Source organism: Ictalurus punctatus, chromosome 1, assembly GCF_001660625.3.
Source record: "Ictalurus punctatus breed USDA103 chromosome 1, Coco_2.0, whole genome shotgun sequence".
In the NCBI taxonomy this organism is placed as follows: Eukaryota; Metazoa; Chordata; class Actinopteri; order Siluriformes; family Ictaluridae; genus Ictalurus; species Ictalurus punctatus.
The window spans coordinates 9,843,582-9,858,607 of NC_030416.2; the positions used below are offsets into that span (position 1 = coordinate 9,843,582).

Here is a 15,026-nt window from a genome sequence, read left to right on the forward strand (position 1 = left end):
GGGGGGGGGGGGTCGTGTCCCCCCAGTGTTGAGGAAATACCAATCTGTTCCCCCCAGTATACAGTACAAACTGTTTTCTATATGACCCCCTTTAATGAGCCCTGCCAACGGATCTGTCTTTTCTTCATCTATTCTATTTATTTATGTCTATTCCTTTTTAATATATTTCCGTTTGTTAAGGAAAATAGGTGTACCTCCAATTGTACACTTGGTTGCGCCCATACTCAATGCAAGTTCGTTGATCTATTTTAGCAGCTCAGTCTGTAAGAAATGGAGACCGCAGACAAGCGTAGAAAAGTGCAGCAGAACATGCAAGCTTTTTTCAGACAGTAAGTAACTAGATACCTAAATAGTTGGTGACCTCAGCTTAGTATAGAAGATGTCATACCATGGCTTGGTTTGTTCTTAAGAACGTCAATTAACTTTTGATATTTGCACACCCGGGAAGTAGGCTAGACTAATGTCAGTTCCAGTTTTTGACCATTAACGTTGCATTCATACTTGGACCCCCCAATGTCCATACCATGGTTACGCCCTTGCAATCAACAAGGCGTTTCTGCGCACAGAACTACCACTCGCTGGAAGGTGTTTTTTTTCTTTCTTTTTTTTCTTTCTTTTTTTTCTTTTCGCTTTCTGTGTACATACTGTTGTGTGTGGAAAATCCCAGGAGATCATCAGTTTCTGAAATACTCAAATCAGCCTATCCGGCACCAACAAGCGTGCCACAGTTAAAATCACTGACTTGCATGAATGAGCCGACGTACATGTGTTCCTATTAAAGTCTTCAGTCAGTGTACTGTATGTGTCATTTAAACTACAACACTTTTGAGTATTTAAGTCATTGGCCGTGATAATTTTACTTTTGACTTAAGCTGGACTTTGACATTCCTTCAAGAAGGAAAGAATTTTGACTTTCAGCCAAAACATGTGCTTTGTTCACCGTTGCTTAGAGAACAAGCACGTGTATAAATCAGGAAACAATTGGCTGAGTGAAATGATGGGAGTATTAATAAAAAGTAAAAGAAATGGAGACAGAAGAGCTTTGTTTAAATTCCTGTCCTTATAATTCTGATGCTTTGCATCCCGTTTTGACCTTTTTGAAGAGAATGAGAGCTATTAACCAGCTAGAATGATCAGATGGATAAGTAGCAAGTGATGCAAGTAAATAAAACACAGTTTAAACAAAGAGAATCAAGTTAGATGATAATTTACTTCTTTCCCTAATATTTATGATGTTGATAATAATGACACTGGTACCGGTGTCTGTCACTGCGAAAGAGAAACATTCAGTACACACATAAATAGTCAGTCATTTTCAGCTCTGTTCACCACCAAGCCACTGTTGTTTTCTAAAATAAAACATTACAAGTAGCTTGGGTTTAAATGACTCCAGTTGAACACACATCTGTATATAGCTTTATTCAATTCAATTCAATTGTCAATTTTATTTGTACAGCGCTTTTTGCAATGGACATTGTCTCAAAGCAGCTTTACAGAAACATGTAATCATGGTATACAAATTTTAAGTGTGCGAATTTATCCCAATTCAGCAAGCTGGTGGTGATGGTGGCAAGGAAAAACTCCCTAAGATGTTAAGAGGAACCAGACTCAGAAGGGAACCCATCCTCATCTGGGTAACAACAGATAGTGTCAAATGAAGTCTGTTTGGCCTTAGAAGCCACCGTAGTCCCAGCAATCTGGAATTGGAGTAGATGAGAGCTCCATCCAGAGGTAGGACATCCGAAACGGATCAGGCAGGTCCAGAAAGCAGAAAGGATCAGGATCTTTAGTATCTCCATAAAATCGTGTGTGGCTCGACTGTGCTTAGCGTAATAGAAAGTCTAGTCATGGTAGGCTTGAGTAAACAAATACGTTTTAAGCCTAGACTTAAACACTGATATACATGTGAAACTACTGGTTGGATGTCTGATGTTTATCTGTTGTTAGGCCTCATTTAATTTCTCTTTGTCGTATGACAAAGTCGGTCACTTCCTGACCATTGTATTGATTTGGAGTTATTCCAAGTTAAAAAAAAAAAAAAAAAAAGCCTGTTTCTAAAATGTCTGTTAGATCTTCTTGGAATCCTGCTCGCATAGCAATTTGAGCATTGTATTAAAAATCACGAGTTTGTCCTTGTCTGTGATGTGGTGATCACATTTCCATTTTCCTTGCAAGTTTCTACCGATGCAAGCAGTTGAAATAACACTACTGAAAGCTGAATACATTAACACTTGGCCTCAGTAGAACCTTCGAGTGTTATCTGGCATATGTAATGGCCTTGAAATGCAAACAAAGAAATTTTCTTTGAGGGGGATAGATAGTATGCATTGTTCAAATTGATCAGCATGAACCAAGCACATTGATGCACAAAGCTAGCTAGAGTACATCCATAGAAATCCGGAACTTTCTGGTACTTTCTTAAGTGTTTGATTAATGTGCACATACAATGAGAGGAAATATGTATTCAGACACTTTTGTTTTTGTTAAGTAATATACAAAGATCAACTATAACATTAAAATCACTGACATTTGACATGAATAATGTTGATTATCTCATCACCGGGCACATGTCAAGGAGAGGGATATATTAGGCTGCATGTGAACAGTCAGCTCTCGAAGTTGATGTGTTGGAAGCAGGAAAAATGGGTAAAACATAAGGATCTGAGCGACTTTGACAAGGGCCAAATTGTGATGGTTAGACGACTGGGTCTGAGCATCTCCAAAACAGCAGGTCTTGTGTGGTGTTCCCTGTACACAGTGTTTAGTACCTACTAAAAGTGGCCCAAGGAAGGACAACCAGTAAACCGGCAAAAGGGTCATGGGCTCCCAAGGCTCATTGATGCACGTGGGATCCCACAGAAGAGCTACTGTAGCACAAATTGTTACATATATAGCAATATAGAAAGGTATCAGAAGACAGTGCATCGCAGCTTTCTGGTCAGAGTGCCCATGCTGACCCCTGTCCACTGTCAAAAGCACCTACAATGGGCACACGAACATCAGAACTGGACCATGGAGCAATGGAAGCAGGTGGCCTGGTCTGATGGTCATATTTTCTTTTACATCATGTGGGCAGCTGGGCGCGTGTGAATCACTTACCTGGGGAATGGCACCAGGATGCACTAGGGAAAGAAGATGCAGATGGCACCAGGATGCACTAGGGGATGAAGGCAGAGGCAGTGTGATAAATCTTGGGTACTGGAATTCATGTGGATGTTATTTTGACATGTACCACCTACCTAAACATTGTTGCAGACCAAATACACCCCTTCATGGCAACAGTATTACATAATGGCAGTGCCTCTTTCAGCAGGATAATGCGTCCTGCTACACTGCAAAGATTGTTCAAGAATGGTTTTAGGAATATGGCAAAGAGTTCAAGGTGTTGATTTGGCCTACAGATTCCCCAGATCTCAATCCGATCACGCATCTGTGGGATTTGCTGGACAAACAGGTCCAATCCATGGAGGCCCCACCTCGCAACTGACAGGACTTAAAGAATCTGCTGCTAACGTCTTATGCTAATGTCAGAGGTTTTGTTAAGTCCATGCCTTGATGCGTCGGAGCTGTTTTGGTAACACAATATTAGGCAGGTGGTTTATCTTCTGGCTGATTTATTTGAGATTCTGGTCCATGTTGACATTACACAATTCCTGCAGATCTTCAGGCGCACTTTCATGCTGCGAATCTCCTGTTCTGCCACATCCCAAAGGTGTTCTATTGGATTCAGATGAAGTGACTGGGAAGGCCACTGGAGAACCGTGAACTCATTGTCATGTTCACGAAACCAGTTTGAGATGACTTTTTTTTTAAATAGTCCTTTGTGACTGTTGCTTGTCAGACTGTACGAACCCGATCCCCGCTGTAATCCATGTCACACTGTAGGATTTCAGTTGTGATTAATGTCTGAGTGTATGATGGTCAAGACGTGAAATACAGATGCACGCAGGAAGACTCGTACGGTGTAGGAGAAACCACGCTACAGGACTGTGGCTCAAATCTTCTGACACTGCCAGAATTTAATCGGAGGAAAAATTTGATCAGAACGGCTGTTAATCGGCTGTCGGGGAACACGTCAAATTAGACATCAGAGACTACAGACTTTGGCCTAGGATTATAGGAATCTTTTAGGATTCTCAAAACTTGTCTCAGACAACCAAATCGTGGCCAAACTCGTACAGTGTGAACCCGGCTTTAGTGTACCAAAGTCTACCAACTACCAATCATGACTCATCAATTTTGTTCCACTCATCCTTATAGAAATGCTCCAGATCTACAACCCCAATTCCAAAAAAGTTGGGACACAGTAAAATGTAAATAAAAACAGAATGCAGTGATTTGCAAATCTCATAAACCCATGTGTTATTCACAGTAGAACATAGAAAACATGTCAAATGTTTAAACTGAGTAAATGTACCATTTTAAGAAATAAATAAGGTCGTTTTGAATGTGATGGCCGCAACACATCTCAAAAAAGTTGGGACGGGGGCAACAAAAGGCTGGAAAGTAAGTGTTACTAAAAAGAAACAGCTGGAAGTTAATTAGCCACAGGTCAGTAACATGATTGGGTATAAAACAGTATCTTAGAGAGGCAGAGTCTTTCAGAAGTAAACTTGGACAGAGGTTCACCAATCTGCGAAAACTGCATCTACAATTCATGGAACAATTTCAGAATAATGTTCCTCAACGTAAAATTGCGAAGACTATGAATGATGACTATGCTGATCTCATCAGCAACTGTACATAATATCATCAAAAGATTTTTTTTTTTTTTTTTTTACATTTATTTACAACTTTTGGAATTGTGTGTGTGTGTGTGTGTGTGTGTGTGTGTGTGTGTGTGTGTGTATAAAATTTTAGTTTTTTCTAATATGTTTCTTTTTGTTTTTAACTTGAATGTTGTTGGCTGCTATATCACATTAAAAGTGGAAAAAGATCTGTTATGATTTTTCATGGTTTAATTATTCTTATTATTATTTTTATTTATTTATTTATTTATTTATACATCACAAAAAGTTTTAACAGGGGTATGTAGATATTTTATAGTCACTGAATATCTGGAAGTAGAAAAATAACCATAAATAAAAGGTGCATCTTTGGCAGTACCACTACAATCCATTTTTAAGCCTGTAAACATGGCTTTTGGAACTTGCTCAGGAATGGAGCCTTTTTGGAACAGGGTGAGGCTGATGTCTAGCTGGTGTGTGGCCATTGTATGGCTCGTGTCTGGTGGGACTTGCAAGCTTCCCCTCTCCCACCAGGTGCAGTATGCTAGTCTATGCATCTCCTCTTCATTTCCACCTTGGTGTGTGGTGGCAAGGCTAGATTCCTTGTGGCACATTGGGAGTGCAAGATTCTTAGCCTCCCTTAGGACTCGGGAGGTTTGCTTTGGCCCTGGGTGGTGTCTTGGGACTGTGGTCGGTACTTCATGATTTTTAGGCCGGTGAATGGCTAGAGCCATTCACCGGCCTAAAAATCATGAAGTACCGACCACATCTGTTTTGGTGTCTTGGAAGGTGAAGTTTGCTTACTGGGGAGATATCCCTGAGATATCCCTTTTCTTTACACCGCTTTTGCATGGTTGCCATTCCTGGATAAAACAGGCCTATCTATTCTTTGTTGGAAATGCTTGTCAGGATGAGCCATCAAGCTCTCATCAGCTCTCCTGGATGCTTGAGCAGTGCATCCATGCACACTTCATACCATAGAGCCAAACTGGTTGAGGCTTTCAGTCATGAGAGAAGAGACTTCTGGGTTGGGAATGCCACGAGGGGTTCTACTGGCTTTCTTATTGACCTAGTCAAACGCTTACCCTCCCTTGATGGATTGTGGGAAGTGGATTGGTCAAAGAACAAATGTTTTCCTCCAGGCAGCCCAGAAAGACAACTGTCCTGCCCAACACTTTGTTTTTGGTAGCTATTTTGCCTTGTAATGAATGTGGTGGTCTCTCTACGGATATCTGGCCATGGAAAGTCCTTGTGACCATAGAATTGTCATCTGCATTCATCATATGCACGCTCAGAGAGTTAGATGCGATCACACTCTGCAATTTCAGACACAAAAGAGGTCCAGCTACCAAGTGATTGGCAGGAGCAGTAGCCAATCATAAAGAGTGTAAGAGTGTAAACAAAGCATACAAAAGTGAGCGAGTGGAAAGTAGAAGGATACAAGGGAAAAGGATTTTGGGCTTATGCTGTTTTTTGTTGTTGTTGTTGTTGTTGTTGTTGTTGTTGTTTTTGTTTTTTTTGCTGAACAGGTAAGACATTCATTTGTTATTTATTTTGGTGTCTTGCTCGCTGTATGTGTGGGCAGAACGCAGTTCAGCACCTCTTACAAGCTCTTTTGATAAAAAGGGAGATCGGTTGAAAGCATTGCGTTTCTCAGGGTCATCTTCAGAGGACAGCCTACAGACACCTAGAAGCACTAAGATCAAATGACAAACGACAGATGCTATAAAATATTTACCTTTTGCTATTGTGTTAAATGCTTGTACACTGTAAACGTGTCAATTGTAAACATGACACAATTTTTTGAATCCGCACGGTTTCCATTAATCTGATGGCATGGTATTTTTGAGGTATTTTTTTTTTATAAGCACAAGAAAAGCTTTAATGGATCTACACTGTAACGATAATGAAGCGCCATCATAGATAAATGAGTCAAGCAACACCTTTTTAAAATGAATGTCTCTCTTTTTATTGCATTTAAAGCCATACATTTTCTGAAATAAAGTCATGGTCTGAAGAAATGGCAGTCAGCCCATTAAGCAGACCAAACTGTGCTGTAGCTCTGGGGATTAGATATCACTATATTCCCTTAGTGAGCAGTCATTCGTCCGCTGTTTTATCCTTGAGATCCTGTTGACGGTGTTTTTTGTTTTCTCTCTCTCTCTCTCTCTCTCTCTCTCTCTCTCTCTCTCTCTCTCTCTCTCTCGTGTGTGTGTGTGTGTGTTAAGATTTTCCCATGGGACGGAGCGGCAGAACATCAGAGGCATGGCAGTGTTCAGAAAGAGGCCTCCCCCAGGTAATTATATGTAAACTTGTTTTAATGAGATTTATTTGTGTTTATTTACAGTATGTTACAAGTACCAAAGCAGAATGTACAAAAAAAATGAAAAAGAAAGAATTTGTGTTTCACTTTGGTACACAGAAATAATAAAAGAAGTTAAATATTGGATATGATAATATCATTATATGCTTGAGAATCATCGAAGGCAAATACAGTGCTAAATTTTATTGTTCTATTTATTTATTCAATAAAAACCTCCATATCATCCCCAAGGGTTTTTGGCATATCAACTTTTGACTTTTGAATTGACTTTACTTTTTATGCCTTTTTTTTTTTTCATCATTCCATCTGTCTGTCCATCCATCAGTGTGTCTGGGCGTCTGTCTGAGATTCTCGTTAGCACGGCGTCTCAAGAACGAGTGGTGGAAAGTTTGTAGGATTTTATATGGACGTATCGTTGTAACCAACTGATCAGCTTTTGTAATTGATTCAAACAGAGTCATGGTCAAATGTCTGAAATTGTTTTTCTTTAATAGTTTCCTTCACGGTTGAAGTATACAGGCGCATCTCAAAAAAAAAAAAATTTAGATCGTGGAAAAGTTCATTTTGTTCCGTAATTTAATTCAAAAAGTGGAACTTTCATACATTCTAGATTCATTACACATAAAGTGAAATATTTCAAGCCTTTTATTAAAAAATAAATTACAGCTTGATTACAGCTCATGGAAATCCAAAATCCAGTATCTGGATTCTTTGTTCTTTTCCACGATATTCAAATTTTTTGAGATGCATCTGTATTTTAAGGTTAGTTCTGGCATACAAATTATTAACAAGAAGGATTAGACTTCTTGGTGGCGGAGGAATCCCCATTGATGCAGTTGGCATCGAGTTCATCTGGTTTGTAATGTTTCAGACAGGTAGTATAAGTGCTAATAACGTCACACTTCTTCTGCCAACCAATTCTCAAACTGCTCTGTTTTGCTTTTGCACTAATTCTGTTTTGGGTTGAGTATTGTTTGGTTCTTGACCGAGCCCGAACACTAGTAAATACACTTCGCTGTTCAGCCAATCACCTTATGATTGACACACAGGACCACAGATTTGCACAGTGAGCACAAGTCATATTAAGTCTATTTTATACCAGAAGCAACACTGCTTCTCAACTGCTTCACTTTTCAGTGTACAGTGTGTAGTGTATTGTTGTTTTTTAAAACATGTTTCTAGCAAAAGAAATAGCCTCTGTATCTGCCAGACCCACTGAAGGAGGAGTGGTCTCTTTGTTACCCAAACCCACTAAAGGAGGAGTGGTCTCTTTGTTACCCAGACCCACTAAAGGAGGTGTGGTCTCTTTGTTACCCAGACCCACTAAAGGAGGTGTGGTCTCTTTATTGCCCAGACCCACTAAAGGAAGTGTGGTCTCTTTATTGCCCAGACCCACTAAAGGAAGTGTGGTCTCTGCATCTGCCAGACCCACTAAAGGAGGAGAGGTCTCTTTTATTACCCAGACCCACTAAAGGAGGTATGGTCTCTTTATTGCCCAGACGACCTAAAGGAAGTGTGGTCTCTGTATCTGCCAGACGCACTGAAGGAGGAGTGGTCTCTTTGTTACCCAGACCCACTAAAGGAGGTGTGGTCTCTTTTTATTATCCAGACCCACTAAAGGAGGAGTGGTCTCTTTATTACCCAGACCCACTAAAGGAGGTGTGGTCTCTTTATTACCCAGACCCACTAAAGCTGGAGAGGTCTCTGTATCTGCCAGACCCACTAAAGGAGGAGTGGTCTCTGTATCTGCCAGACTATATTCCCTTAAAACTGCTTTGTGACAATGTCCATCGTGAAAAGCATTATACAAATGAAACTGAATTGAATTGAGTTGAATTAAAGGAGGAGTGGTCTCTTTATCACCCAGACCCACTAAAGGAAGTGTGGTCTCTGTATCTGTTAGTCTTAGTAAAGGAAGCATGGCCTTTGTGACCCCCAATCTTGGTGAAAGAGTCCTCTGTAATACAGTTCAGGTGATGAGGCAAGGCCGCGATGCCTCTTTTTTTCTATAAACTGTAGTAACTGACCTTCTTGTTGGATCTTATTGCACCACATCATATCACATTAAAGCAGCTCTAAATCATTTCATTATGAATTGTCTCAAAAGTGGAGTGGATCACGTTTTAGAAGTCATTCATGGACAAATTGATCAACTGTTTCTCTGATCAACTGATGACCCGTGTGTTCGTTCATTATGCTGCATCTTTGATTGTGGCACAGCTGTCTGATGATAAAATACATATTGTCATATTTCTAATAACACTATAAGATATAATTCAATTTCAGGAGGCAGCATTTAACCCCTTAAACCCCTAGGGCTGGTAGCCATTACCCAATCAGTCCAACTTTTGGCTTTATTTTTACAAACTTTATTTATTTAATTTTTTTTATACAGTTTATTCCACTCTTCAATGCAAAAATGCTCAAGATCTATAAAATTGCAAGTGGATCTACTGTTCACAGCACCCTTTCAACCATTCTACAATCTCGATAAGATTTAGGTGTGGGCTCAGACTGGCCCATTCCAAAATGCTGATCATCTTCTTTTGAAGCCATTCCTTTGTTGTCTTGGATTTGTGCTTTGGGTCCTTATTGTGCTGAAAGGTGAATTTCTTTTTTTTTTTTTTTTTTTTTTTTTTCTTCCCCCCCCATCATCTTCAGCTGTCTAACAGAGCCTGCAGGTTTTGTGCAAAAATAGATAGATATTTGGAGCCATCCATGATTCACTCCCTCTTGACTAGAGCTCCAGTCACAGCTAAAGAGAAGCAACCCCATAGCACGATGCTGCCACCATCATGCTTCACCAGGGGTATGGTGTTCTACATTTATGTTTACATTTATTCATTTAGCAGACGCTTTTATCCAAAGCGACTTACAAATGAGAAAATACAAGCAAAGCGATGTATCAAGAAGAGAACTAAACAGTAGTGCTACCATACAAGATCCATTAATTGAGTTCCAGAAGAAGCAAAGTGTGCAGAGTAGAGGTGTAAGTGCAAATTTATGTTTTTTTTTTTTGTTTGTTTGTTTGTTTTTTATATGTTGGTTAGGTGTTCACGGAAGAGGTGGGTCTTTAGCTGTTTTTTGAAGATGGTGAGAGATTCTGTGGTCCGGATTAAGGTTGGAAGTTTGAATGTTCTTGAAAGGGACCTTGAGCCACGCTGAGTAGGTACTACTAAGCGTCGGTCGCTAATCGCCCATCCTCATTTCTTCTGTTTTTGTGTATATCTATAAGCAAAAACTAAGATAAAGATAAAGGCTACCTGGCGAACACAAAATACAGTTTTAAAACAAAAAATATAATTTTTAAATGATAATGTTATTTATTGAAGGAAAAAAAGTTATCCAATACCGACTGGCCTGTGTGAAAATGTATTTGCCCCCATAGTTACTAATTCCCCAAATCTATGAAACTGCATTCATAATGGGGTTCAGCTGGACTAGACACAACCAGACCTGATTACTGCAAACCCTGTTCAATCAAATCAACACTTAAATAGAACTTCAACAGCATGAAGTTGTTTAAAAGGTCTTTAACCCAGTAACACACTATGCCAAAGTTGAAAGAAATTCCAGAAATCATGAGGGCGAAGGTGATCGAAATATATCAGTCTGGGAAGGGTTACAAAGTTATTTCAAAGGTTCTGGGACTCCAAAGAACCACAGTGATAGCCATTATCACCAAATGGAAAAACTCGGCACAGTAGTGAACCTTCCCAGAAGTGACCGACCTTCCAAAATTCCTCCAAGAGCACAGCAACGACTCATCCAGCAAGTCACAAAAGAGCCAAGGAGAACATCACAGAACCTACAGGACTCTCTTGCATCAGTAAAGGTCACTGTTCATGACTCCACTATCAGAAAGACACTGGGCAAAAATAGCATCATGGAAGAGTGGTGAGGTGAAAACCACTGCTAACCCAGAAGAACATTAAGGCTTGTCTGAATTTGGCCAAAACACACCTTGATGATCCTCAAACCTTTTTTAGGAGAATGTTCTGTGGATTGATGAGTCGAAAGTTGAACTGTTTGTAATACAGGGGTCCCGTTACATCTGGAGTAAACCAAACACAGAGTTGCACAAAAAGAACATCATACCTACGGTCAAGCCTGGTGGTGGCAGTGATGGTGTGGGGAGGCTTTGCTGCTTCAGGGCCTGGGTAACTTGCAATAACTGAGGGAAACATGAATTCTGCTCTCTACCAGAAAATCCTACAGGAGAATGACCGGTCTTCAGTCCGTAAATTGAAACTCAAGCGCAACTGCATTATGCAGAATGTAGTGATCCAAAGCATTGGAGCAAATTTTAGTCCTAGAAGTAAGTGATGTGGGCCAAATATTGAAATTTTGGTCCATTTTGTAACAAAATCGTTCTCATGCATGTACTAACAAATGTTGAAAAAATTAGCAAAATCAGAGATGGAGTGGTAGGAAAGTCTTTTGCTACTGTTTGATTTGACATGGAATCACCCTTGTTCTTTATTCTTCTACCTTTTGCACAATCCTACCTCAAATGCATCCTGCCTACGCCTAAAAATGGATGCAAAACAGCTTAGTTCAGCAGTCCTTAAGTGTCTAAAACTGTGTTCAAAGGCCATTTGGCCCTGCTCCGTGTGTGTGTGTGTGTGTGTGTGTGTGAATGAGTGTTTGCTTGCACTGTGCAAGTGCAAGCGAAGGATGAAAGGTAAGCCTAGCAGGCCTGCATTTTCATCTGTGTGAGGAAGCTGAAACAGTTAATGATATTTAGCATACACACACACACACACACACACACACACACACACACACACACACACACACACACAAAACAGGCAAAATATCCTACATCTGTGTCGTAGCTCTGAATCCTGAAGCCTTACTGTATGTGCATACTGCATTGCCTCTGGATCAAGTAAAGCCCTCACATGTGTACAGTGTTAGTTGCCCTGGCAACGTCATCAGCTAATTCTTATTGGTTTGCCCCACAACGAATCAGAATGCGAGTTGATTATGTCATATAAAAACAGCATGGTGCATTAAAAACAGTCTGAGAGCGCCATTCTGTGACTCGAGAGAGATGAGTGTGAGTGTCATTTGAGCCGCCAGTGGACTTAAAATCGGGTTTTTTTTCCCTGTACAAATCAATATGTGCTGTGTAAAGGGAGAGTTAAGACCTTCTTTACAATAAGAGAATACATGCAAGATCAAATGATACTTAAGACACATCATTTGATTTAGGAAATTTTTAGATGTTATGTTCAGTTGACTGCATTAACCTTATTTAGGATATGCTGTTAACCCAGACTGTATCGTCAAGCTGAATGACCTTCACTGATGCGGCAAAACAAACAGCAGTGAAGACCTTGATGCTGTCATTCAAACCGTGCTGCAGTTTACCTACTGTCGTGCTCTGCTACTGAGGGCTTACTCGGTTTATCCTGTATGTATCAGGTGTCAGGTGGCTGATTTATGTCAGTAAGAAAAATGTAACAAAACCTCGAAGGAGCATTCTCAGCTCAAAATGACTGTTCTTAAAGACTTACCAGGGAAATTGTTTCTTACCGTTCCTCCACTGAAATGGACATCAGCAAAGATAAGACAGACAGGTAAAAAGTTGCTTTTTGTATTCTTTTCTGCTTTTCATATTGTTTAAAAGAGTGTTTCCTGTCTCCATATATTGTATGTAAAATGGTCACAAAATGAGATTTTGTTCGTTATAATGTTATTCTTTCCATCATTTTATACTGCATTGTTGTCGTCGTTACACCAAAATCACTCTCTTCCTCTCTCTCTCTCTCTCTCTCTCTCTCTCTCTCTCTCTCTCTCTCTCTCTCTCTCTCTCTCTCTCTCTCTCTCTCTCACACACACACACACTTTTGCTTTTTCCTCTCCTGACCTTGTATGTGATGACACAATATTATGTGACCTGCTTCTTCCAGCATTACATCATCAATTCATTTTTGTCAGTATTATCCAGTCTCTTGAACTGTGTAGTCATGATGTCACTTCACCTCTGACTACTTCACGTTGATGACTGAGCTTTTCCTACATATCACGCATGCATTTGCTGAGAACGTACCTCTGTCTGGATGAGTCGCAGAAACGTAAACATCGCTGACTCAGTAGGATACAAGTACAGTATATCTGATGCATATAGACTGATACTTGGTTAGTAAAAGTGATCACGTCATTGCGTGACCGTTCAAGATGAGCGAATTGTCAAAGGCACATATTCCTTTGGCTTCTAGCAGGTGATGCAGCTTGGACAGCAGGGCTACGCATACTGTATGTTATAGTTTCAGCATTAGTCTAATTGTAATATTAATATAAAGGAGGTTTAAATTTCCAGATGTATTATAATAGATTGTCCACTGTAGGGCTTAAATATAAAGGGTTTATTACTTAGCCCACTGCTCTCCTGTTAACAAAAACATAAAGGTTAAATGCATGTTTTAGTTAACTCTTTAAATATCTGACTCCATTTAATTAATGATCTGTTAACTTATTTATCTGAACCCATTAATGCTTGAAGTAGCTGTAAAATCTGAATGTTCTAAAATAATTTACTCTAAAGCAGCTTCAAGCAAAGCTTTCATTAAAACGACGTTTCTACGTCAGAGACTTTTATATAGCCTCTTTATTAAACCCTCATGTTGTTAGCTCCGAGGTTTCTATCAACGTGCAAAGCAAGGCCTTAACTATTTTACTTGTCAGAGGTTCTGTTTAAACTTGCACGTATTAGCCTTTTCTTTTAGCTTGTCACAGGTTGACTTTAAACATGTCTAACGTACTACAATTTTAGCTTAAGAAACTATTTCTAGTAAGTGTACAAAACATATACTGTAGATCACGCACGCTTAGTGCGTCATACATTTTCCGAAGAGCCACTGAGTATTTAGCGATAGGAATAACAACTGAATTTATTACACAGAATCACAAATGAAGTTTTACTTGAAATAGAAACAAATGTATCTTCGAAAATGTCGATCACGTACATGTGCGTGATGGAAAAAGGATTGATGGCCAAAAGGCAGCCATTAATGTTGGCAGCCATCCATGAGTTCTACCAAGCATACACTCTTATACCCTTGAGCCTCTTTGAAATATTATTATAGTGGCCAGGATACCAAATGAGAATGAAACAATGTGTATTATGGCATGGTGGACCCCCAGCTAATTAGCTCACCCTAAGGAACTGTATGCTAATTAAATTACTGGGAATGAGTCGGTGGGAAGAAAAGGCAAAATGTCTCCCATGCAAACCAGGGGGTGCCAGCGTGTGTGTGTGTGTGTTTATGTATGTATTGTAAATGTTGTTTCTTAAATCTGTATGATATTTACATCACCACATCGGTCACCATGAAATATGGATAAAAATGATACCAAACACGCCCTGAGTAATATTGTAATTACACACAGTTTAGATTATCACATGGTATCCGTGAAACACATTCCTGACCATTTTAATCCTTAATCAAGTTGCTGCCACAATTTATAAATCTACTACACCACTACGTGTTCAACATACTGCAGTTGTGACATCTGATGGTTTTATTCTTTTTTTTACCAGTACATACCTTTTTGTTTCGTTTACAGAGTAAGGCAGGGTAGTTCTTGGTCCTTCTCTTATAATCAGTTGCCTTTTTTTGTGGCTTAAGCATTACTTTCTTTCTTAGTATACATACATACATACATACATACATACATACATACATACATACATGTCAAATCCACTGCTCTTCTCAAGTTTGTCTCTTTACAGTACAACAGTAACGTAGAAAAAAAAAAACCCCCAGAGTGAGCTTACTAATGCCGTTACTTTCACAATGAATGGCATCGTTGCTTCTCTTATCTGTTTCTGTCATTACAAGACTGTATTGAGTAACTCCAGCGATGCAGTTCTGAGCTAAGTCAGCTTTTATGATTTGTACAAGTCATTCCAGCTGAGATGAGACACAGTGACTGTGGAGAGAAGGATGCAGAGAGGAGAGGATCGT

At 39.6% G+C, this 15,026-nt stretch overlaps 1 protein-coding gene across 4 annotated transcripts in view; it reads left to right on the forward strand.

Moving 5' to 3' along the window:
• The window catches only part of atp8b2 (ATPase phospholipid transporting 8B2), an 85,236-nt gene that overhangs the window by 1,038 nt on the left and 69,172 nt on the right, over nt 1-15,026 (forward strand). For 3 of the 4 annotated variants that reach the window (XM_053680397.1, XM_053680385.1, XM_017468906.3), the window contains exon 1: nt 12,103-12,635. In XM_053680397.1, coding sequence (XP_053536372.1) covers nt 12,551-12,635 — 85 coding nt within the window. In that variant the 5' untranslated portion in view covers nt 12,103-12,550. Of the gene's footprint in view, nt 1-6,955; nt 7,024-12,102; nt 12,636-15,026 lie in introns of those variants that run through there. The other variant, XM_017468913.3, reaches the window with a different exon arrangement.